The 26,200-nt window shown below is 48.0% G+C and overlaps 2 protein-coding genes across 2 annotated transcripts in view; both read right to left on the reverse strand.

Moving 5' to 3' along the window:
- The window catches only part of Mocos (molybdenum cofactor sulfurase), a 44,913-nt gene extending 40,450 nt beyond the window's left edge, over positions 1-4,463 (reverse strand). The window contains exon 1 of the mRNA XM_052155752.1: positions 4,224-4,463. Within this exon, the coding sequence (XP_052011712.1) occupies positions 4,224-4,365 (142 nt within the window). The 5' untranslated portion in view covers positions 4,366-4,463. The remainder of the gene's footprint in view (positions 1-4,223) is intronic.
- An 11,042-nt stretch (positions 4,464-15,505) lies between these two features.
- The window catches only part of Elp2 (elongator acetyltransferase complex subunit 2), a 34,460-nt gene continuing 23,765 nt past the window's right edge, over positions 15,506-26,200 (reverse strand). The window contains exons 18-22 of the mRNA XM_052201360.1: positions 23,209-23,401; positions 21,741-21,862; positions 20,162-20,295; positions 19,609-19,716; positions 15,506-15,988 (exon numbers count right to left, since the gene is read on the reverse strand). Coding sequence (XP_052057320.1) covers positions 15,835-15,988; positions 19,609-19,716; positions 20,162-20,295; positions 21,741-21,862; positions 23,209-23,401 — 711 coding nt within the window. The 3' untranslated portion in view covers positions 15,506-15,834. The remainder of the gene's footprint in view (positions 15,989-19,608; positions 19,717-20,161; positions 20,296-21,740; positions 21,863-23,208; positions 23,402-26,200) is intronic.

Raw genomic sequence — 26,200 nt, forward strand, 5'->3', positions numbered from 1 at the left:
CATCCTCTGTAAGTGTATAACTTTGAGGCTGCTGCATGCTTATGTTACCTAATTCTGGAACATTTTTATTCACCTCCCCTGAAAATCACCATTATGAGTCATGCTCTCAAGTAAGTACAGGGTCTGAAAGTGTGGAAAGTCACAGTTCGGAGGAAAAGAGGGTCTCACATATGTAAGCACGGTTAGCCGCTGGAAACACACTGGCGGCAACCACTGTCCACGGGTGGCAGTTAACTGTAGTTGGAACACAGGGGAGGTTCCTTGGCCATTTTTCTATCTCATTTGTCATCTTTTGAATCTGATACCATTAAAATATATCACCTAACCTCCCCCAATGTTTGTAAAGTGATTTCTTAGAGAATAATGTTTCAGATGGCCACATACCCACAAGTATGTGGTCAGTAAAAATTAAACTCAGAGATGTGTGTGTGTGTGTGTGTGTGTGTGTGTGTGTGTGTGTAAGAGAGAGAGAGAGAGAGTTTGGAGAGTGTGGGAAGGGTGAGGTTGAGTTTGGGAGAATCTGGGGTGAAATGGAGAATGAATATAACTAAAATACATTATATAAAATTCTCAAAGAATTAAAATATAATTTTTTGAAATGAATTCTTTTACTGTAGATTGTGAAATAAATGTTCAGCAAACTCAAAAGAAAGGCGTTGGTCGTCCAATAGTCAAAGCGCTAAGGTGTTTGTCTGAGAGTCAGACTGGCAGTGCATTAGTTAAGAGCATTGGCTCCTCTTCAGTTCCCAGCACCCACACAGTGGCTTAAAACTCCAGGCCCAGAGAATCTAATGCCATCTCTGGACTCCACAGGCACCAGGCGCACATGTGACACAAGGGCACATACACCAGTCTAAATACCCATATACATAAAATACATTTAAAATTTTTAATCACATTTTTTAAGTGATGTCTGGGTGAGCCAAAGCATGGTGAGACCCAGGCTCTGAGGAGCATCGTGCTTGTTACCCAGAACCTTCCAGGGGCTAAAAGGCCAACCAGGAAGAGCTTGCTTCCCTTGGCTTTATGTCAACAGTGACTCTTGCAAAAGAAGGCAACTGAGTTAGGTGACATAGAGGTCTGGTCTTAAGAGGCCAGCAGTTCAGATCCAAGCCAACGGGCCACACTGAATCTTGCTACACACACACACACACACACACACCCGACTCCGACAGCCATTCTGGTCCCCTGTTCTGACATCTGCAAGTGGGGTGACAATTAGCAAGTATTCGACAGTACCCAGAGGGATGCCTGGGACACAGGAAACACACCAGGCTTTTCAGAGTGAAGGAAAGCACGCGTCCGATCCAGAAAGCCAGCTGTACCAGGTCCTCAAAAAGGAGACTTCACACAACTTTTATTTTCTTTGACATATTTAGCTGTCTCATTAGCTGTCTGGTTCTAATTAATATTCGGAGACAGAGATGAAGGAGAAATAGAGAAGAGGGGGAAAGAGGGAGAGGGAGAGGGAAGGAGGGAGGAGAAGCCGGCACAAGAGGTGGAGAGAGATGAGGAAAGAGCAGGATCTCCTCTGGGCCCTGCGCCTCAGTCAGCACCTGATGCTGGACTGCTCCGGCCACAGCCCACAGCGGGTGGTCAGTGCGTCCCCTTCACTAAGGCCAGGAAACCCCTCTCCAACGAGGCAAGCGAGCATTCGGCGCCTATGGCTGACACGTTTAATTGGTTTAATTGCTCGGAGCCACTTTTAAGCAGGCACATTTTCGACCTGCAGAAAATCTCCAGGGAGGGAGGGAGGGTGGGGGTTGGGCCACTTTGGCTTGCCCTGTTGGACAGCTCTCCAGTTTGTTTGTTCCAATGGGGGCGGGGGGGGGGGGGGATGAATGTTTCCCAATACTCCAGAGGTAGGAAAAGGCATCTGTTTAATCCACAGGAGTCTACTTCGGGGGCGGGGAGATTGCTCCATGGATGCTCACTACCTAAGCTGGAGTCCGAGTCGCGTCCAAAAGCTAGGCATGGCGGGGCGGGGCGGTGCACACCTGCAAAGCCACAGCTGTGGAGGTGGAGACAGCCGAGACAATCAGCAAGCGCGCTAGGCCAGGGGGAGGCCCGGCCCTAAGAAATAAGGGAGAGAGTGACAGAGGAAGACCCTGTTGTCATCCCCTCGTCTCCACACACAGGTACCTACAGAAGTGCACACACTCAAAGTGTGTTTCAAGCCAGGCATGGTGGAGAAAGAGGGGGATGATATCTGTGAGTTCAAGGCAAGCCTGGTCTACATAGAAAGTTCCAGGCCAGCCAGGACTACGCAGTGAAAATCAACTTCTCTCTCTCTCTCTCTCTCTTTCTCTCTATCTCTCCCTCCCTCCCTCCCTCCCTCCTCAACCCCTCTGGGGGGGGGTATCTATTTCAACTATCCAATACAATGCATCCAAGGAATTCACTAAATAAATAACGGGCCCATCTGGGTATAGGCTCCCACCTTTAACCCTACCACCTGACAGGCTTGAGACGGGAAGATCCTCACAAGACTGAGGCTATCCTGGGCTACATAATGAGTTCTAGGACTGGGTGTAAAGTGAGATTTTCTCAAAAAAAAAAAAAAAGAAAGAAAGAAAGAAAGAAAGAAAGAAAGAAAGAAAGAAAGAAAGAAAGAAAGAAAAAGAAAGAACTTATATTCCTTCACTGTAGGTGTAGGTTTTAAAGGAAGACTGGTGCTACAATCTAATGCCAAGTTTGGGTGCTGTTCTCTGAGAGAAAGGAGCGGAGGCAGGATGGCCCTGAACAGACCTTTGCTTTACAGGGAGTGTTGAGGGTGTGAGAGATCAAGATTGGAGAGGATCTGAGATTAGGGAAGGGTGGCTCTAAATTATTATTAGCTAGGCTTTGGAATTTGCTTCAGAAAGAGAGGAGCCCGCTGCTCTCTGCACCTGTGGATACTCCTATCCGACTACTTCTGTCTGGCAGGGAATTTCCCCAGCAAGGGCAGGGGATACAGGGGGAAGGGAGGCAGGGAAGAAGCCTCAGGGCTGTTTCCAGTCATGGGAGAATGGGCAGAAGTTGGTAGGAAAGCTCTCTCTGCAGGGACACGGAGAGGAGGCTACAGCGCCCTAGGCCCACAAAGGAAAAATAGTTGCTATTCCAACGGAGGAAAGGGCTACAGCGCTGCTGTTCTGCAGTACACAACGGGGCAGAAACCCCCGAGGGACCAAAGACATCCATGTTCCCTGGGCCGTAATCCTCCTGCTCCGCCGCGGGTTCTGGAATCTGATGAAGCCCCCTTCCCGGTCAGATCCTTGACCTGCGGCAGGGCGCTGGGCTGCTACACCTGCAGTTAATCTGAGCTTAATTTCCAACTCAATCAACAAGTTCTACCTTATGATTCAAGGGATGTGATCCGGTCCAGCTCACAGGCTCAACCTGTTCTTAAGGCTCAAATTGCATGCTTCTGTAATTCTTCCAGTTTTCCCAGCAAGCTAGAGCTCAGACAGAGCATTGTTCTAGCTGCAGAAAAGAGAAAAATGAGGCTTGGTTCCAGGCCGGCGAGCTTGGGGCACGCCTGTAAACTCAGAGTTACAGAAGTCCGAGTGAAGAAGATCAAAAGTTCAAGGTAAGCCTCAACTAAAAGGCGAGTTCAAGGCCAACCCGGACTACAGAACCACAGGGAACCCTGTTTAAAATGCCAATCGTAATAATAGTAATAAAAATAATGTTTTGAAAACCCTGTGGACAGAAAGGACATCCCTACGGAGAAAGGGGCGTGGCCACGTGTGACCTGTCAGCTGATTGATCGCAATCTCCGCTTCTCTGTTTCAGGGTAGCTTTTTCAAACTGCGTGCAGTAGCTCCCTGTGCACCCCCTGGCCCCATGTGAGGCGTCAGAGGAATACATTGTGTGACCTTGGCTACGGTGGCGTCTTTAGGGTCGAGTATTCCCCCAGCAATAGAGGGGGACAAAGAGAACCTAAGCTCTATTTGCAGTGTGTGGCGAGGCCTAAAGAGAGGCTAGGCTGGTCTCACACCACGGAGCAGTCTATGTAACAACTATAGCAAGAAGTCTTGCTACTGCGGATGGGACAGCGGGAAGCCTGCGCGGGAGCCGGGACACTGAGCAGGCGCTCACAATCCCTCCCAAACTTTCGATTCCCGAGGAGTCCATCTCTGCTTGACCTTTTAGCTAAGATCTAGTGCAAAGTGCGTCCCAGATGAGACCGCGCGCCCAACACCTAGGTTCCAGCCCTGAGGGTCCCCGCAGCAATCCCTCACCTGCCAAGCGGCCAAACTCCTGGTCCCGCAGCTCGCTCATGCTGCGCAAGCGGTAGCCGTGGGCCAGGCGCGGTGCGCTGGCTTCTGGATGGCGCTGGAAGGCCCGGGGTTCAGGGCCCCGCTCTGCCGCCCCGCAGGCCATGGGTCGCGCCTGAAGTCTGCGGGGATCCAGACCGTCCAGCCCGGGAAGTGAGCAAGGCAGGCGATTTCGCCAGGGCTCAACCCCGGGTGACTCGGGTCCCCACCCAGGGGCGGCGCCTCGCGGGCCGGCCTCCTCGCAGCTCGCTGACTCACCCAGAGCTTTCACTTCGGTGCGGCCTTTGCCCACCTGGGACAGGACCCGGTCGCGTACTCTGCCGTCATCGCCACAGACCAGCGCTGATCAAGCGACACCCAAGACACCTGGGCGTGAGTCCTGGGATATCTAAGTAGCAGTAAGGCAGGTGGTAGGAACGACGGAGTACGTTTCTTTTTCACTGGGCGTGTGTGACTGTGTCTTACTGGCCCAGAACCTGGGATCTTTGTCCCCTGCGCTCCACACCAGCAAGTCCACTTGGATGGCTGTGATCGCCTGCACTCCCCGCATTTCAAAGGAAACCACCGGGCTGCTTGATACACTCCCAGCGATTGTGCAAGTTCGGAGCCTGGACGCTCTGGTGTGACCTCCTGCACCCCTCAGGGGTGTTGGGAGAGCCAGACAAACCCAACAGCGCAGAGTTGGGGCCAAGGGCCGGGAGGTGACAGTTGTGTCACACGTGCTCCCTAAATCTGAGACAACAGAAGTGGGGAGGTGGGTTGGTTGTGCAATCCCTGGTGGCAAGGGAAGACATGATAAAGTAAACTCAGGCAAGGCGCGGGTGAGAAACCAAATTTGGAGGGCACCACTGCAAAACACTGTCTTCAGGAATTGCATGTACTTGGAAAGAGGTTCACATCCCTACACAAAGGAGGACCCAGACTGAGGCCCAAAAGACTGGGTGACCAGATGGGAAGCCACCACACCCAAGTATGAAATCTGGGTCAAGGCCAGCCACCCCCCTTTCTGACCCCCTGGACAAAGATACAGTGGGATAGGTGGTGATGGTAGGGAAGCCTAGTGGTAAGACTGACTCCTGGTCCAGTGCTACTTCAAAGGTTGGGCAGGAGCGTCCAGAACAGTGAGGTTACGAGGTAGGTAGTGCAAAAGAAGTGGGGTTCGGGGACAAATGGGATCCTGAAGACCAGCTCAGGGTGGCTCAGCTCCGTGGGATTGGGAGACAGAATAGAAGGGGTGGGGAATGCGGGGTAGGGTTGCTGGACTCAGGCAACAGGTGGGCTTCTATTCAGACCGTTTTTTTCTCTTTTTGGGTTTTTTCTTTTGGGGGTTTTTTTTTTTTGTTTGTTTGTTTGTTTGTTTGTTTTTGGATTTTGTTTTTTTCGAGACAGGGTTTCTCTGTGTAGCCCTGGCTGTCCTGGAACTCACTCTGTAGACCAGGCTGGCCTCGAACTCAGAAATCCGCCTGCCTCTGCCTCCCAGAGTGCTGGGATTACAGGCGTGCACCACCCCCACCCGGCTCTATTCAGACCATTTAAGTGGAGATTCCCAGTCAGTACTCAAAAAGATAGGCTGGAGACCCAGGACACATGGGGGGCTTGCGGAGGGCACCTCGGGAGCTTGGGAAAGAGATGGGTGACAGGGGCAGGGAGGGAGTTGGTAAAGGCCCCCAGGGGGCCTTTGCCAACTGGTCTTGGAGGAAGCAGGGCACAGGCTCATCCTCAGGAAGCAAATCTCCAGACAGGTTATCACGAGGTCTGGGTGGGTGTTCCCTCCAAGAGCAGATTCACCCGAGATCACGCAAGTATGTCCACCTAAGTAGCAGGTACCCCCCCTAAAAATAAAAATAAAAATGAAAAAAAAAAAAAGACCAGAGCAAAGATGACAAGGGAGGACAGTAGGAGAGGGCAAAATGGATATAGATTCTACATCCTTGTGTGTGTGTGTGTGTGTGTGTGTGTGTGTGTGTAGGTATGTATGCTTCACATGTGTGTAAAAGATCTATAATACAATCTATTATTTCATATGCTAACAATTATTTGTACAGAAACTATAATACTGTATTAAACAGTGAATACTCACATACTCAGAGAAAGTGTTATTGACTCTAAGAAGTGCTCCCTATGTTTATTGCCTCAATTGGGGCAACAGTTTCTCAGCTGTACGAACAGGATAAAGCTCACCAAAATATGTACATTGAATATTTTCAGTGTTTAATGCATCAATTGTACTACAATAAAGATATTAAATAGAAAAAAAAAGAGAGAGAGAAGCTGCCAGTCTAGGTACTGGGGTGGTTAGGAAACCAAAAGAGGCCGCTTGAGCAATGGCGGCTTTCGTCAAAGCCCAGCAGTTTGCTATAGTAGAACCAACTAGACAGCAATCAGAGGAAAAACAAAACAAAGCAAAACAAAAACAGGAAGCTCCCTCCCCAGAGGGACTGGAGAGGCCTTTTCTGTGGGAGAAGCTGAAAGGGCAGCTTGGAACCACGAAGAGATTGGGAACAAGGGTCCGTTATATTTATATTTATACTGCAGTGTTCAAAACAAAACCTAAGTGTGCTGGCAGACCACAGCCAGCATGGGCGCACCCGGATTAGCTCCTCCAGGCGCTGTTTTATCCTGGGAGTTGGATTCCCCTGTATTGTGTGTACAGGATTCCCCTGTGTGGATCTGCCCCTCCTCTCTTCCATGCTAGGATATCTCACCTCTCCTTGCCTTTGACTCTTTGACTCTTAGCTCTGCCACCAAGAAGAGGAAAGGACCTTAGTCATTCTTCGGAGCAGCCATCAGGTACCATCTGAGGATGCTTCCTCCTGGGTTATCTGCCTAAGCAAATCAATGCATCCCCTAATTCTGTAAGCGGGTGACAATGCACCCAGCTAGGTTCTGGGGAGGGCATTCTTGGGCTGAGACTCAGCAGTGAAGCCCCCATTGGAGTAGGGAAGCCCTGGGTTAGAACCCCAGCACAGCAGGGGAGGGAGTAGGGGAAGGGAAGGGAAGAGAAAGAAAGTGGAAACTCTGACTCAAAAGCCAAAGTGTCTGGGGGGTGGGGATTAATTTTCCAGTCTCTCTTTGTACTGAATATAGCCACGATCCTAAATTCTGGCCAAGGATATTGGACAGAACTAAGAAACGCCCTTCGTCAGGAAAAAGTCTCTCTCTCTTCTGACTGGAATGCAGAGATCATGGCATGGTGTGAGGCCACACAGCTGGCAGATAGAAGACACGGGGCAGATTAAAAGCCCGGGTATCTAGAGTTGAGAAATTCCCTGCCCATTCTGGGCTGCCTAAAGTGACTTCTTTTGTTTGAGAAATACTCTTCTTCTATAAAGGAAGACAATTTTGCATTTTCTTTCAGACACAGTTGAATTGAAAGTCAGATTAATATGATAATATACTTCCCACTCACGGAGACGAAGGGACAGCTTACCCATGGTGGGTGGGAGCCAGGGTGAGCCCGGTGTCTCCACTGACTGCTCAATCATGGGTTCTGAGGACCTGAGTGGTTGTCAAGAACTCAGAACTCTGGCCGGGCGGTGGTGGCGCATACCTTTAATCCCAGCACTTGGGAGGCAGAGGCAGGTGGATTTCTGAGTTAGAGGCCAGCCTGGTCTACAGAGTGAGGTCCAGGGCTACACAGAGAAACTCTGTCTCAAAAACAAAAATAAAAACAAAACAAAACAACAACAACAACAACAAAAAGAACTCAGAACTCAGCCCAAAGAATTAGCTGGACAGTCAATGGCCACTCGACTCAGGGAGCCCTTGAGAGAGCCCACAAAGCTAGGTATCTCAGGAGGATGCCTTTTGACATGGTTCCAAAACTCTGGAGAGTTCAGCATAGTGGGTGGGGTATGACAGTCATTCATAACATGTAGGGAGTGAGGGATGCTGGGAGAACCTGGAGGTCAGGTCCTCTTCAGTATGTAAACTTGTCTTAGTCAGGGTTTCTATTTCTGCATAAACATCATGACCAAGAAACAAGTTGGGGAGGAAAGGGTTTATTGAGCTTACACTTCCATGTTGCTGTTCATCACTAAAGGAAGTCAGGACTGGAACTCAAGCAGGTCAGGAAGCAGGAGCTGATGCAGAGGCCATGGAGGGATGTTTCTTACTGGCTTGCTTCCCCTGGCTTGCTCAGCCTGCTTTCTTATAGAACCCAAGAATACCAGCCTAGGGATGGTACCACCCACAAGGGGCCCTCCCCACTTGGTCACTAATTGAGAAAATGCCCCACAGCTGGATCTCATGGAGGCACTTCCCCAACTGAAGCTCCTTCCTCTGTGATAACTCCAGCCTGTGTCAAGTTGACACACAAAACCAGTACACAACTCAAGCATATTTTGTCCCAAACTGAATCCCAACATACATCAATTGTATTTTTATGTATTTAAAGCTAAGTTTCTCACCTCAGTAAAGTGCCCCTAAATTTAGGGCTAGTCAAGATGGCTCATCTGGAAAGATACTTGGCACCATCCTGGATCACCAAGTCTGAGCCTCAGAATCCAAATGGTGGAGGGAGAGAATTGTCTGTAGAAGATTGTTCCCTAAACTCCACTCACATGCTTTCACACATGCACACAAAATTAATAAAGAATAATGAAATGTTTTAATAGCAGTCTATATACCAATGCCTAAGGTTTAAGTATTTGATTTTTCAAGGTCATTCTGAAAAAGTGAAAAGAGTGGGTGGCCCCCAAAGCACAAATACAGAGATCAAGAGGATGCAAGTAATACAGGAAAATGTCCAAGTGTCTCTGTTTGCAGATGACATGATTTCATGCATAAGAATCCCTAAAAACTCTAACAGGAAACTTCTACAGCTGATAAACACATTTAGCAAAGTACCAGGATACAAAAGTAACACACCAAAAGCAGTAGCCTTCCTATATACAAATGACAGACTGAGGAAGAAATCAGAGAAATAAGACCTTTCATAATTACCTCAAAAAAAAAATCTTGAGATTCCTTTAACCAATCAAATGAAAGACTTGCATAATAGAAACTTTAAAGAAATTGAAATTGAAATGAAGATATCAGAGGTTGGAAAGATCTCCCATGTTCATGAGTCACTAGGATTAATACAGTAGAAATAGCCACCATACCAAAAGCAATGTAAGTAAGAAAAGAACTGCAGGAGGTATCACCATCCCTGGTTTCCAGGTGCACTATAGAGCTACAGTAATAAAAACAGCATGGTATTAGCATAAACAGACACACTGATCAATGGAATTGAATAAGACCCAGACATAAGTCCACACACCTATGAACACCCGAGGCCAGAAATACACACTAGAAAAAACAAGCACCAAGATGTAGGCATAAGGGCATCGTGCACTGTGTAAAGATCACCCTTGTATTATTCAAACGCTGATTTCTGTGTTCCCATATCTGGTTTTGATCCTTATTCTGAGAATCTCCTTTCTCAGATCAGGATACCACCAGCAACAGACCAACTCCCTGCTCCAACCACTCTATGTATATGTATGTCCATGAGGTCTTTTGCCATGGGCTCTCTGAGGTCACAGTTACTGAACATAGGTATAAAGGTTCCCCAAGCGCTGGGATTACTGGTGTGAATCACCATACCCACTCTCTGGGAGCTGTTAAAGCCATACTACCCATTCCATGGGCTTTACAGAGTGGCCTTGAAAACTCAAATACTGACCTCTCATTGTTGTGTAGACCAGGCTGGCCCACAGAGACACTCTAAAAGAATTTAAAGACCCCAGGAAGCCATCAGAACGTGGCACTGGTAGTTTTTTTGATTGTGTGATCAAGCAAATGCCCAGCTGTGCCACAGGGCTTCTGAAGCTTCTGGCTGTTTCACAGTCACCTGGAGATTTGAAGCGGATTCCATTTCTGCATCCCTGGGACTGATGCCAGCGTGTGTGGATGTATGGTGCAGGCGTGGGTGTGGGGGGTTGAGGGCTGAGGCTACAGGATGACAGGAGTGCCATCAACACTGAAACTTGTCACAGACAGTCTCAGGCTCCCAGATTCATTCAAATGCAAATGTCTGAGACCATGTTTGTGGGGCAGGTGAAACTGTGTCACCACCAAAAACTTGGAAGGTTGAACAGATTCAGAAACCTTGGTATTCTCATGTCTGAGACCAGCAGCCTTTTCATCTGTCCCCAACCAGGTTCCTGTCCTGGAGCATGTGACCACGACACCCCTTGGACAGAGCCCCACAAACCCTAGGAAAAGAACCTGTCACTCTTGTCACCCCCTTCTCCCTCTCTGAAGGCCCAATGGTTGGTCAAAACTTGCTCCCACTTTGCTATCAGCTTAATAGGGTTCCCAGGATAAACTGACAACCATTATCCTACAAAAAATGGGCTCTACCCTCCGTTGCAATGACTGCCCCCCAAACTATTTTCATAAAAGCCCATAGTTGGAGCCCCTTCAATATTTACCAATAAGGAAAAAGAGGGGGGCTGCAGCAGTAATCTGCTATTCCTCTGAGGATGAACCCCCATTCTCTGATTCAGAGAGCTGCCCCATCACGCTCCCTAATATAAAGAATTATATGCTACCTATCTAGCTCTAAAATAGTAAAGGGCCCCCGCAACCTCTTTTCAGACTGTGTATATGCTATTAATTTGCTCCCCCAACTGTCAAGATCCTTTGTCAAACTAGATGCCAACCCACTTTCCCCTCTACTCATACAGGCCTCCACTCTCCTACAGGAAAGAGCCTCCCCCATCCAGCCAGCACATCCGATCTCACAGTCCCCTGCCAGGTCCTATATCTAAGGGAAATGCATTCACTGATCAAACCGCCTCAACAGGGACATTCCTGGCCTGTACAGAGCAAACAGACCAATTTCATTCACGCACACATACAAATATAAAGGGGCTTCATGCCCGCTTCCCCCACCCTCCTCTTGCTTGACTCCAAGGGATAACAAAAACACGCTCCTCTTGTGCGTCCCTCATTACCATCCCAGCTTTACAAATGATCGGTACCGATCCCCAAGGCCTCAAGTCCAATGCCTTATGGCAAATTGATGTCACCCATATTCTTGGATTCAGTAGACAGAAGTATGCTTTTGTCACCGTAGATACACACTTGCATTTTATATGGGCCACAGTCCAAATAGGTGAAAATTCAAGAAGGTTGATTCACCGTGTGCTCTCCACCTTTGCCATCATGGGCATTCCTCAGCAGACAAAAACTGACAATGGCCCCGCCTTCACTAGCTCTCACTTCTCCACACATTGGGAAATTGCCCACTATACAGAGATTCCCCCCACAACCCTCAGGGCCAAGGAATAATAGAAAAAAAAAATACATCAAACCCTAAAAGCCCAAGTTCTAAAACAAAAGACAACCACCTACCTCCCTAATGTACAATTAATGATGACTCTGACTACACTAAACATATTTAACATATACAAAAACTCCAAACACCCTCCTAGCTGCCTCCATTGGCACACACCGAAGTTAACACCACCACCTCCCATCCCCACGGCATGATCCTTTGGATGGAATTTGGAAGGGACCAGACCCTCTCCTTACAACCAGGAGGGGCTTCATTCGTGTTTTCCCACAGGAGCAGTCTAAGACTATCTGGGTTCCTGCCAGAAACCACTTGACACCCTCCCCCGAACGAGAAGATGGCGGCCCCCACCGCTTGCTGGCAGATCAAGGACGGAGGAGGAAGCACCGAGCCAAAGGAACAAGATCTCCTGGGAGGACATCCAGGACCTGGTGACTGCCGCCCAGGCCGTGTGCCCCCCACCTGCTCCCTCTCCTCTATTCTCATGGCTGCTTTTGCCATTCTCCATACTAAGTCTGCTACTGCCCAGCCTCTCCCAACACTCTCCACTGGAGATTCTTCTCTAGGGAAACCTACAATGTACACAAGGTCACAGGAACCCAGGATTGCCCACTGGAAGGATGTCAGACCAGGACTGGATTCCATCTCCACTACCCCCAGCCCTTTCCTCTGCTTTCCTTGCTGAAGCACAGGTGAGTGTCTCCAGGTCTCCACATAGAGGTTGCAGATATTGGAGCTGCAGAACTGAATCCATCAACTGCAGCTCGCCAACCTTAAAGCTCATTTTCAGCTTTCCTGTCAGTGAACAGGAGTCATAGGTAAACTCTGGCCTCCGTGTCTCCCGTGAGCTTGTGCCCACCTCCACATCAGTCTACCCATGTTAATATTCTTCAACAGGAAAATCAGTCTCAGAAGGAGTTCCAAGCCACCCTCTCCTGGCTACAGTACACCCAATACTCAGCTGACCTCCGCCCCTTAACCCACCCCACTCCTCCCAGTGCTTTTGCTGTGCTTCTCTCCTGACAGCTATTAACAGCTGTTCCCATTCCCATTTCTCTTCATAAACTCCATGGACCCTAACCCACAAGACATTCCTCTCTTCGACCCACCCGCCACCCTCTTTGTCTTGTAGAACCCTCCTCGAAACTCCATCTTACATGTGCCTGTGACATCATCATGACTAAATCAATGTGTTAAACCTCCTGCTCTCCTCTGGTGCAAAGGCACTACAGGGGCCTGTGTTAACCCTTCTCAAGGACCCTGCACTTCCCCACGTTTATATCTATGAACCTGAAGAACTCACCTTGCAGATGAGAGGAAGCTGGAAGAAGAGAGACATCTTCATCCCTCTGCTCAGAGGACTGTGTCTTGTTCACTGTGACAGGAACTGCTGGAGCAGTCCTTGTCCAAAAACATCTGGCCAGTGGCTTCCAGGACAAGTTTGACCAGGCAATGGCCTCCACTGCAGACAGCCTTTAGTTTTTTCAATGCTAGATAACCTCCTGGGCAGGGGTTGTTCCCCGGAACTGGAGGGCCCTGGGTTTACTGACTGTTGCATGGGGAGGGTCTTGTGTTTTGCTGGGGGAGGAATGTTGTTTCTGTGTCAATGAATCTGGGCTGGTAGAACAAGATATACAAATGCTCAAAGAGCTTGGGGTGGGGGGATCTCCGCACACCCTATGCTCCTAACCCCCTGCCCCTTGGCACTCTGACCCCGTGGTAGTCTGGCTTTGTCCCCTCCTTGGCCCCATACTCACCATTGGAGCCTTGCTTCTCTTGGCCCCCTGCCTCATCCAATTTCTAAAGCAGCCGGTGAGTAGCATTGAAGATCACTACTGATCAGGTCTTGCTGCAATAACAAACTGTTCCCAACATAGGGATAGGAGGTGTCTGATGATGACTCCTCTCCTTTACAAAACAGGAGATGCGGGGCAAGTGGGGCCATGCCACCAGACACTGGCAAGGTTGAGCAAATCCATAAACCCCGGTGACTGGGAGATGTTTCATCTGCCCCTGACAGGGAGCACGTAACCACGGCACCCCACATTAGGATCATGACCCCTAGTTATGTAGCACAGAGTTCTCCATGCTAGTGAAGGATTTAGATGGGCCAGCCCCAAGGGTTCAGCCAATGAGCTTTCCTTCCTGGAAATTCCTTCCTGGTCCACCCTGAGTGATTTCTATGCATTTTCCACAATGAACAAACAACATGGACAAGCAAGGACTGTCTTTCTCATTAAGAACTACTGTGGGGGGAGTCTTCATCATAGAGCCGTAACGCTTAAGCCTCTCATAGGAGGCCCCTCCCTGCTTCCGGACACCCCCTAAGCTAAGCCGAGCTCCCCTCCCCCTGGACCCGAGAGGCCTCTTGTTCCTGACTCCACAAAGTTTCCAGCAGCAACTGGATGCCCCCCGGGGGTTTGGTAACCCATGCCCTCGCCTCAGCCTGCCTCGTCGCTCACCTGGGCCGGGAACCCCATCTTAGGCTACGTTCACAGCCTACGCCCGTTTTGCCCAGAAGAGTTCACACACCCCAGTAGTGAGATGGAACGCAGAACCACACATGGCCAGAGATGCATCAGTGTATATACCCAGCTGGCAGGTGATACTGACACACACACACCTGAAAGAGCTGCTGAGAGCAGCCCAGTCAGGCCTTCCCAACACTGCCAAGGAGACAGTGCTGGTGCAGAGTCTTCACTTCCCATGCTCTCCCTCTGCAAAGAGTAACAGAGCCATTCCCTATGATGCGACTAAAGAGAGACACCAGGGACGTGCCGGGCTCCAGGGACGTGCCGGGCTCCTGGTGTTCAAGGCAAGTATGTAACTGGAAAGACTATCACCTCCCTTCTGCCTAGGACAGCTGTCAGGACAAACCAACCGTGTCATTTGCTGGTGCTGGACACTGACCAGGGCTGTGAACTGAGCAAGTACGTAAGGTAGGGGGAGGGTAAACCAGGGCGGAAATACTCCTCAGCTCGACAATGGCATCTGCTCCCACCACAGAAACCCTCGTGTCCTTCCCTTCTACACATTCAATTTGCCAGGCGACCATGTCCGGAGGCTGTGGAGTCCCCGGCCTGCAGCAGGCTGCAGCCTCACGTGGCTCCCGACGCCCACTGTTACTGGCCTTCCTCATCGCGTCTCCAGCCCTGCCTTTCCTTCTGAAGTCGCCCCGATGATGCATTTCCTTCACTCTCATGACATCGCTTCCACCTAAACTCAGATAGCTCTTATTGTCCACCCCACAATTTATGACTTTTTATCCGGAAATAACACTTGAAGCCTTTCAGAAGGAGAATCGCAATGCTTTTAGGTAAGGAAGGCTCTGGCTGCAGCTCAAGCCTGTGACCGCCTGCCAGGCTCTGGGATACAAGGCAGCTAGCAGAGAGGTCAGGGCAGCACACGGGTGTGCTGTGCTTATTTACAGGGAGGATAAAAATGAAAGTCGAACACTCTGGGCTTCTCCGGTATTTCTTCTCTCTCCAGCCCCTGAAGAAAGGCAATAATAAGCATCCCAAGGGTGCGGTGGACACAGCCCAAGTGGTGACATTGACAGTTAGGGGAACCTTTAAGAGGCAGAGTCTAGCCGTAGGGTGGCACACGCCTTTAATCCCAGCACTTGGGAGGCAGAGGTAAGCGGATTTCTGAGTTCGAGGCCAGCCTGGTCTTGGAGTGAGTTCCAGGCAGCCAGGGCTACACAGAGAAAGCCTGTGGGGGAGGGGGAAGGAAGGGAAGGGAAGAGGCGGAGTCTAATGAGGCTAACTGGGCCTTTAAAGGGGAGTGCAGCCTCCAGAGAGGGTTGTATGCAAATGTGGCCACTCCCTCAATCTGTGTTGCCTCAGGTGGTGGCATCACTTTGTGCTCACAGTGCTCTCCCCATTCCACAGGCACTCCCCACCAACAAGGCCCTCACCAGAGCCAGGCAGATTCCAGGAGCACGCTCTTCAACTCCGACAACTCTGAACTCAACAGCTTTACTGAGTACCCATCCTCTGACAATTGATCATAACACAAGGCAGGCAAAGAGAGAGCTAAAGACTCTACATAATACAAAGTCAGATAAAGCTGGGCACAGATTAGAAGATGTTCTTAACTGGAACACACAGAGGTAAACCCAAGCACCTCTGACAGCATGGGTAAGTTCTGGGTGGATATAGCATATAATAAGGGAACATGCCAACACACAGTAGATGGGGAAACTCTTTCAATCAGGGAGGAAAAGAAAGGGGACCTATTTACATAACAAACACTTAAGACAATCAAGACAGCCAGGATGTGGTCAAGTCTTCACAGTGCACATCGGTTAACCCTGTAAATCTTCACAGTATGGTCCTCGCCACAGCTGGCAAAGTACAACCACTCCGTGCCCTCCTCGCTCTGCTCAGCACTGTCGCTGCAGCTCTTCCAGGATAACCTTCTGATACCCAGGGTGTGACTCTGGCTGCAACCAAGACAGAAATCATACGGTCAACAAAGTCATGATTATACAACACTCCACTGGTGTTCTCCTCCAGTGATGTAGGCAGGGTGCCCACGCAGCAGATAGAACATGGATGGAAGGCTAATACTCCAGTAATTTTATCCTATATCAAAAACATCTTGCTCTATTTACTTTCAAAACAGACTAATACTTTACTCACTGGCCAATGACAATGCCCAAAGGAACAAGAAATTGTAAATTTCCATCTAATATTTTAATCATCAGTACAATAGTGTAAACCTTACAGAGGCCAGCAAGACAGCTAAGTATATAAAGGTATTTCTATAAGGCCAGTCCACCTTAGTTCAGTGCCTGTGACAACCTAACTTCTGTAGGTTGACCTCTGACCTCCACTCACATTACTGCATGCGTATGCTCATATACAAACACAGTCTTACACAAGGCAAAATTCCCTAAAAGCTAGTCTTTTAAGATAACATTTTATCTCAAGATTTAATCTATTTAATTCACTAATTCCAAGATGACTGAATCTTTTAATTTTGCAATATATTTCAGATTATTTTCTTCTGCTGACATTGCTAAGAGATGAATGGAACTACAGGGTAAAGAAAGATGATTTGAACCCCTTGGTGAACCACACAGTCAGAGCCATGGTCTCAGGGGGGCCTAACTGCAGGGTGTAAGGTAAGGTAAGAAACTGTACTAGGGGCTCCTGTTTCCTAGAATCTCCCAAAAGGCCAGCCCCAAACACTACAAAACAGATTAGCCATAGCTCTTGGAAAAGGGACCATACTTCCTGTAAATGAAGTCAAGAGCAAGACTCCTAGGTTGGTCTTAAGGCAGAAAGAGTGAAAGTGAGCGCAGGACATGGACCTCACCTTCAGCCACGCCAGGGGCCAGCAGGCATGGATGAGGTGCAAGTCTGAGGAACTGGGCTTGAAAACACAGCCCTGAGCGCAGATGAGCCCTTCCTGTGAGAAGTCGCAGGACAGGACTCCGCCCAGCCAAGCGTGGTGAACCGTAGTTATTCAAAGTAGCCCGGGAGATGGATAAGTAACTACCCACCTACCAGCTATTCACCTCTCATAATCCCAGAGCCCCAGGGCCTACTAAGGGTCCTTTGAGTGTCTGGTGCCCCCATACAGGAGCACGCTAATAGGCCTGATCTGCTTCAGAGCAGGGAGTCATGTCCAACCCAGAGGAGACTCGAGGTGTTATAACTTACAAAACCAGCCACGGACTCATGCTGCCATGTGCAATGTTTTCTGAGAGTTTCTAGAGAAAATGCTTCCATGCTACGCAGACCAGACTGAGTGCCTAGTGAGAGCTCCTCCTTCTGTGAGGAGGAACCAGATTGTTAAAGCAGCCATGAGTCACTTGGACACCAGTGAATCTGCTATGAATATCGAGCTCTATAAATATGGGTGCTGAGTTTTAAAAAGGCAAATTATAAATGAGCAACACTAGAAAGGCCATAATTATTTTTTTCTTGTATCTCAAGTTATCAAGGTTTGGGACAGTTCTGAAAGACGAACAGAGAGGAAAGCAATGAGGAGGACAGCATCCTGAGCGGAGGCCCCGCCCAGCCTCCCTACACGCCCTGTCCGACTCACTGCATCTTGTCCTACTAAACAAAAAGTTGGAAGTGGTCATCAGTCTAATCCTGCAATTCTCTCATGGATTGATCTGAAGGATGTAACTTACTTAGTTACATAAAATGATGGGAGTTTTGTTTTGTGAGGGGAGTTGTCTTATTTCTTCCTTTAAAACTAGCATGTTGACATATCACATTTAAAAGATATGGAGGAACCTGGAAAAATAGTTTGGCATACAAACAGGATCACCTGAGTTGACACCCCCAAAAGCCGTGTAAAAACCAGCTTAAGCTACATATACCCATAACCATACCCAGTGCTACGTGGACCGGAGACAGGAAGACTGCCAGGGCGTGCTGGCCCCCAGCCCAGCTCGCGATCCCATGGAGACCCTATCTCAAGTGAAGATGGCAGAGAGGCATAGAACAGGACACTTGCTGTTCCCTTCAGACCTTTGTACATGTACAAGGAAATGGGAACATGTTTGAACATATAAGCATGCGTGCACGGATGGGGGGGTGGCGTGGGGGAACACACACACACACACACACACACACACATATAAGCATGCGTGCATGGATGGGGGGGTGGCGTGGGGGAACACACACACACACACACACGAAGAGCAGGGGGGAAAAGGGAAGTAAGGAAGGAGAAGGGAAGATAAAGAGATTTGGGTGCTGGGGATGTAACTCAGTGGTAGAGCACTTTCCCAACTGTAACTCAGTGGTAGAGTACTTTCCCAGCATGCCTAAGACTCTGGGTGGCAACTCCAGTACCACAAGATTCATCAGTTAATTACAGGACATGGCCCCTAAGAAGCCAATCTGAAAGTCCTGCTTTTATTTAGTTCAGTGAACACACTACTAACAAAAGCTAAAATTTAGTAATTAGAATACCAGCTATTCAAATACCACAGCATATTAAATCTAGAATTACTTTCATGTTACAAACCATGCCTATCATTACAACCACAAGGAAATAATCACCAAATGAAAGCCCTGAACTCTTACATCGTCCCATGCTGACTTCCCACACGGGGGCCACAGGAGAAGTCTGAATGCCAGCCCAGGGGCTGAGCACTGTGTACAACAAGGCAGAAGGAAGTAAGGAGAAAGGGAGCAGGAGCAGGGTGTCCGAGGGATGCCCCCAGCTGCTTCCTTTTGTAGCAAGCCAAGCATGAGCCACTTCAACTGCAGTAGCAAGGCAAACACAGGTTTTAACAAGCAGTTACAGTGAGCACTAAGGCTGTGGAAGGCCTGTTCTCTAATCTCTCACCAGCACCAGATACTGTCAACTAGGACAGCATTTGAAACTCTGTTTAAACAGGGCAGACCTCAAAGACTGAAAAGCCCAAGAAAAGCAGGGCGGAGGTGGCGCACGCCTATAATCCCAGCACTCTGGGAGGCAGAGGCAGGCAGATTTCTGAGTTCGAGGCCAGCCTGGTCCTCAGAGTGAGTTCCAGGACAGCCAGGGCTATACAGAGAAACCCTGTCTTGGGGGAGGGGTTAGGGGGGAAGCTCAAGAAACTGAGACACATAAAGGTATCGATGACTTACTGGAAGCTCAGGCGTTAAGAACAGTAACGTGCGGATGAGAACAGCCTCTGCTAGGCCAGGGGGTTAGCTCAGCTGGTGGAGTGGATGCTTGCTTAGTTAGCGTGAAGCCCTAGGTTCTACCCAAGCACCTTATTAAAAAATGGGTGTGATGGTGCAGGCCTGTGATCCCAGAACTCAGGGCATAGAAGAGTTCCCCAGACCCCATCGTGGAAAGGAAAGAAGAGGAGAGAGGAAAGGCGAAGGACAATGTCTGTAATTGCAGTGCGACAAAACCCAGCGATCTAATGGAGGACACCAAAGGCTGAGTCCCACACACTAGCAGCTGTCATTTTAGGAGGTACAACTTGGTTTTAAGACCAGGGACAGAGATTTCTGTCCTTGTATGTAAAAATGTTCACAAAATTTGCCGCCAAAGACCACCCCTGTTTCTATCTAATCAGATGGAAACAAAGTAGAGAGAAAATACCTTTGACTCGTTTCTATGCAGCTGGTCCAGTCATTGATTTCTTGATTGGTCTTGCTCCAGGAGTATATACAAATCTTCCCACTCTCTAATCCAATTGCAACAATGTATCTGTTTTCATGGCAGGGAGATGATAGAGGTTGGTTCAGCATGAATTTCTCTTCTCTCTGCCTGCTTTGCGTACTTCTCCACAGTCTCAATCGCCCAGCCTGCATTGCGCTGCTGTATCTCCAGCCTCTTCTCTGCAGAAGATGCATGCAGGTCCACCTGCCCTGAGCTGCCAAAGCCCACAGCTACTGTTTTCCCACCATGTGCCCTGACTCCTGTTCTCCTAGGCTGCTTGTGACAGAAAGCAAGGCAGTGCAGTCTAGAATAAGAATCTTCATTCCTATTCCCATTTGACCACCAATCACAGAATTCCAAGACTTAAAACTTCTTAGAAGAAGCATAAGCACCTTCAAAGCAGCAGCAGCAGTAGCAGCTCTGAAGCTAAGTCCACCCACCAAAACAGACAGAGAATGAGCCGCTACTGAACAGCCAGCCCACAGAGACTCACCTTTGGGCCGGGTTCAGCACAGGGCAGACACTGACAGCTGTCACAGAACTGCCCACATCCAGGATCGAGGAGCAGGGACGAACAGGGTGCTCCATGGGGTTATGGCTGGAGTTACACTCGCCCCAGACAACCACCTAGAGCACAAACACACTGTGAGGCACTCTCTGCAAGGTTTCTAGTGACGTATTCCGGTGTCAGGAGACTGATTGCTCTGGGGTTTTGTACAGCAGAGTCACAGTGTGACAGACACAGGTTGAGATCTCAGATATAGAAGTGTACCAGAGAACATGGAGTGTTGTCTATTATGTTCTGTAACACACACCATGATTGCAATGCAGTGAAATCCCACCCATATGTCCTGCCTACAGTTGCTTCCCTCAGAACTTGCTACATAGTTAGAGAGGAAGCCAGTCTCCTCTTCTGCACTACCTAATTCTTAGGCAGTCAACTTGGCTATCAGGAGGACAGAACGTTGACCATATATCCTGCATTAAGACACACGGCTTCCCTGTGAGTCCAGGGCGCAAGGGTATGTGACTGGCACACAGAAACGGAGAAGGAAGCAAACCGGACAGAGCTACCCAGGCAGGACCGACGCCTGGTCTGAACAGGCTCTGAGAGGCACGCAGTTCTCAAACTGCAGCAGGCATTTGGTCTGCTTTAGCTGACACATCCCCGAGAGCTAGGTAGATAAAGCCTGCTTCCTCAGCGCCCAGCCAGCGATCTGTGCTCCCCAGGAGGGGACAAACAGCTGGACTAGGAGAGTGACACTGGCAGGCCCACGCCAGCTCTGCTCCAGTTCTCTCGCTTGTTTTCACAGAGGGAAAAGCGATAAAAAGAACCACTACACCCTGGACTCGGGGACTCAGAAAGGCAGGGTATGCTTTTCAAGAGAGCATGAAAGCAGAGGAAGACCAGGAGCCGTGGCAGTGCTCAGGCGACAGGGGAAGGGTGCGTTCGTGCAGAGGGCTGCCTCAGCCCCAGGGGTTTCTCAGGCTTTAGTCGTGATTGGCTCTTCCTTCACTGAATTAAAAGCTCATGACCTTCACTACCAAAAATGGGAGCTGGGAGATGGCTGAGTCCTTAAAGGCTTGTCACAGTAACACGAGGACCTGTGTTTGATTCCCAGTACTCGTGTTAAAAATAAAACCCAATACAAAATAAACAAATCCCAAGCAAGGTGTTGTACCCAAACCCAGCACTGATGAGGTCCTGGCTCAACAGCCACAAATAAAGCTCCTTCCCACGGGTGTATCACTCAGAAAGCTAGAGGTGCTGTCTCCAGCCCCGCCTGCTCTCCTGGGTCCCTCTTAACCAAACTGCTGCTTCATCTTGCACTGGGACTACCTGATAACAGACACTGACCAAGAGTTCTTCTCTTCACATTTCAGAGAATATATTTATAAAGCTTAAAAAGAAAAACCCTTTTAATATACATATATAGTGAAGTAGTCATGAACTAATTTGTAAACATCACATAGTAATGCAGAATAATGTACTTTTAAATATAAATGCAAAAACATTATCTCACATTTGCAAAAATATTAAGTTTTATGTTTGGTTGGAAAAAAAAAATTACCTTTTTGTCTCGACTTCCAGTGAAGAAGTACTTGCTATCAGGACTCCAGTCACAAGACCAAATGATTCTACTATGCACAGAAGTGATTTTGTTGGTGAATGCAAAGAGACTAAAGAATGGATCTGAAATTAAAAAGACACAAACCACTTACACAGTGCTCAGGGAGGAGGCCAGGCTGCCCCTCTCCGCAGCCGCAGCGAGGCCTGCCCGGCACAGACACACTCAGCGAGGCCTGCCCGGCACAGACACACTCAGCGAGGCCTGCCTGGCACAGACACACTCAGGGGCCGCTTGGCCTCTCTGCACTCCCTCTGCAGCAGAGCCAGGAAGCCCCCCTCAACACAGCCAATGTGATTGACAACAAGAGTCTCTATGCATTCCACTAAAGGCTAGTTTATGGTTCTAAAACAAGTCTGCGATGATTGAACTGTATTCCAGAAATAACCAGTTGCATATTACAGGAAAAAATACTACAAAGACAGGAGGGAAGACATATTTTTCTTATAATATATAAGCAGAAGGCTTAAAGGTAACATCTAACCTATATATGGACTATGTAACTGCTATAAAAAGGAGAATAAATTTATTAATCTGTAATCCAAAAAGATACAAGAAATTAACTCTAACCTATATATGGACTATGCAACTGCTATGAAAAAGAGAATAAACTTATTAATCCATAATCCAAAAAGATACTAGAAATTAACACCTACATCATTTATAGTACTTCAACCTTTTCTTTTTGTGTTTATTTTTAGCACTGGCTTATTTATTTACTTAGTGGGTGTGTGTGCACCCACATGCATACATGAGTGCTTGTCAGAGAACAAACAGCTTGTAGGACTTGGCTCTTTCCTTCCTGGAATGTGTGTATCCAGTTACTGAGCCCGGCCCTCAGGCTTGGTGAGTACTTTGACCTGTGGAGACGGACCTCTTGGTAGTCCCAGCACTTCAACTTTTAGAATGAAGTGCTGCAAATTAGGAAGTCACTAGTGATGCCAAAGGAGAGCGATTGCTCCAAACCTACAGTGGCATTACATCCTGACAAATGGATTTAACAGTATTTATACTCCGTCTATTGAATGTCCCAGCTTACACAGTCTGCTGTGAAGCAGTGGCTTCACCGTGATGGCTGTGGGTCCACCACGCACATTACACACCACATGGCTAAGTTCAGGAGAAGATCAAGATTCAAAACCTGAAATATGGTCTGTTCCGTGAGCCTATCACCTTCACATCACTATGAAGAATGATCTGTGTCTGACCATGCCCACCCCTCTACAAATAATAAGCAATTGAATCTTAAAAAAGAAAAAGGCTTAAAAAAGCCAAGTGCTCTCCAGTTTCCCGAGAACACTGAACCCTCACAGCCTGTCACAGGCTGTCTCCACCCTGTTTTCTTTCTCTTCATTTCACAAAATGGATGTGAGAGTCTTACTGATAACCTTCACTATACAGGCTATTTTACCGAACTCCGCTGAGGTCGCATCCTGTTTCTTCCACAAAGACCAAGTTCGATCTCTGGAAACAGCCAGTAAGAACTTGTCATCAGGTGAGAAGGTCATCTGTGTGACCGTCAGAGTGTGGAAAGCAAGACTCTGTACTTGTTTCCAAGACTCCGTGCTCCAAAGAATTATGGCTGCGTGCTCCTTCTGAGCTGCCTGCAGGGTAGGGAGGAGAATGGACACAAACCAAGAACACATTTAAAATAGTGTGGTGTCTCTAACAAAAGCCTCCAGAAAACTCCTGGGAGGTCACGCACAACCACAGAGATGAATTTCTAGGAAAAGGTAGAGAAAAGTGGGACTAGAAAAGATGACTCCTCAGGGACCCAGGCACAATGAGGATGTTTGAACGCTTTATAACAAGAATAACAAGAATCGCGCGCGCGCGTGTGTGTGTGTGTGTGTGTGTGTGTGTCAATTTTGTGATGACCAGTTTAAAGTCTCTACTCTGATAAACAAAGGAGTGAGTATCACTGGACAGAGAGTTGCTCCACAACAACAAATAGACTAACGAAGAGGATTTCACCCTATTTATAAACCTACCAATAGAGCTTCAAAACACAGAAAGAATAAATTGAGATGGAAAGATAAAAGCTAAGTATAGGAAGAGACCTCAAACTCTACTCAGGACAGCAAAAGAGCATGAACACTTAACGCCATCCTTAACTAGCACCATGACTGACAGTCACTAGCAATTCTATCCAAAAGAAACAGACCAGGGCTGGAGAGATGGCTCAGTGGTTCAGAGTACTGGCTGCTCTTCCAGAAGTCCTGAGTTCAATTCCCAGCAACCACATGGTGGCTCCCAGCCATCTGTAATGGAATCCAATGCCCTCTTCTGGTGTGTCTGAAGATAGCTACAGTGTACTCATATACATAAAATAAATAAATAAATCTTAAAAAAAAACAAAAACAGACCAAATGTTCTTTTCAACTGATCATGAGATTTTTTACCACCACCAGATTTCAAAGGATTCCAGTCATAATATGGTCTCAAACTTAGTGAAACAAAAATAAAAATCAGCAATAGAAAAATATCTAGAAAATGTTTTGTTTATGGACACTAAATAATACATTTAAAAATAGCCAGGAGGCCAAAGGTGATCAAAAGGTTGCAAAGTATTTTTAACTGAATAAAAACACAACATACTAAAATTTGCGGAATGAAGCCTTACTCTGGAATGGCTAGTTCCAAGGCTATGAGAACTGGCCACAGTGTTGTGAGACAGAAGAAAAATGCAGACAAAACCAGATGTGCTTTGCTGTAAATGACAGAAGGCGGAGGCGTACATGAACGCGTGAACACACACACACACACACACACACACACACCATGGAAAGACTCTGGGCATTTGACTCCTTGGTCCTCAGCCCGTGAGTGTTTGGGGAGACCTGGGAGTATATGTGGCCTTGCTGGAGGAAGCGTGCTACTGGTGGAGGGCTCTGAGGTCAAAAGACTCTCCCTCTTTCTCTGTTTTCCATGTGTGGTTCGACAGGTAAACCCTCAGCTCTTTGCTTTTCTGTCGCCATGGATGCCTGCTGACACATTTCCCCACTATGTGGTGACTATCATTCCTCTGGAACGTAAGCCCACAGAAATGCTTCCTTCAATAGTTGCCTTAGTCATGGTTTTTACCACAACAATAGAAATCCAGCACCACTGATTCTGTAGCTTCTGAAGGGTCCTAAGGGATAACTATGTAATACACAGGTTTATTTAGTACCCACTAAAGGATTCACATACAGTGTGGTGTTTTCAATGACAATGGCCCCCATAGGCCGTAGATTTGAATACTTGGTCACTGAAAGGTTTAAGAGGCGTGGCCTTGTTGGAGGACCTGCGTCACTGGGGGTGAGCTTTGCAGTGTCAAGGGCCCAAGCCAGTCCCACTGGTTTTCCTTTCTTGCTGCCTGTGAATCCAGATGCAGAATTCTAAGCTTCTTCTCCAGCACCATGTTGCCTGACTGGATGCTGTCATGCTTCCCGCCATGATGAAAATGGACTGCCCCTCTGAAACTGTAAGCTAGCCCCAATTAAAGGCTTTCTTTTTATAAGAGCTGTCTTGGTCTCTTCACAGCAATTGAATATTAAGTTAAAAACCTTAGTTTTTACTTAAAAATAAGTTAAACTCAGGTTTAAAACTAAGTTAAAACCTTTCCCACAAAAACTACTTCCATCAGTTGTCTTACCTAGAAAAATCTATGAAAGTTTTACAAAACTATTGGAGGGGCATGGAGAGATGGGTCAGTGGTCAGAGAAGAACACTGGCTGCACTTCTGATCCAGTTCCCAGAATTCGCAGGATGGCTCACACTGCTTCTAACTCCAGAACCAGGAGAGCCACCGCCCTCTTCCGGACCTCCACAGGCATGCGTGAATACGACACATGGACATACATTCGGGCAAATGCTCACATACTTAAAACTTAAAAAAGAGCAAATCCGGTTTTATAAACTAATCAGGAAAATTGTAGAGAAGGAAATATTTCCATGAGGCTCAAATGGCTCATGCCTTAAAACCAAAGGAAACGACATTGGTTTGCTGCTGCTGCTGTTCTCAGCTTTCCGAAACAGGCTCTGGGATAGCCCTAACTGGGTCACACCTAACGCTATGGCCAAGCTGACCTTAGGGTCCTGCTCTTCCCGCCTCTGCCCCCCAAGTACAGACACTGCACGTGTGTGTGCTCACTTTTTTTTTGTTTGTTTTTTTTGTTTGTTTTTTGTTTTTGTTTTTTTTTTGAGATAGGGTTTCTCTGTGTAGCCCTGGCTGTCCTGGAACTCACTCTGCAGACCGGGCTGGCCTCGAACTCAAATCCGCCTGCCTCTGACTCCCAAAGTGCTGGGATCACAGGCGTGCGCCACCACCGCCCGGCTATGTACGATCACTTTAAAGGCCTTTACCTTCATCTATTTCTCATGAGTCTGTGGGCACTGGTATGGGGAGAGGGTCACTTGTG

Source organism: Apodemus sylvaticus, chromosome 13 (assembly GCF_947179515.1).
Source record: "Apodemus sylvaticus chromosome 13, mApoSyl1.1, whole genome shotgun sequence".
NCBI classification, from domain to species: Eukaryota; Metazoa; Chordata; class Mammalia; order Rodentia; family Muridae; genus Apodemus; species Apodemus sylvaticus.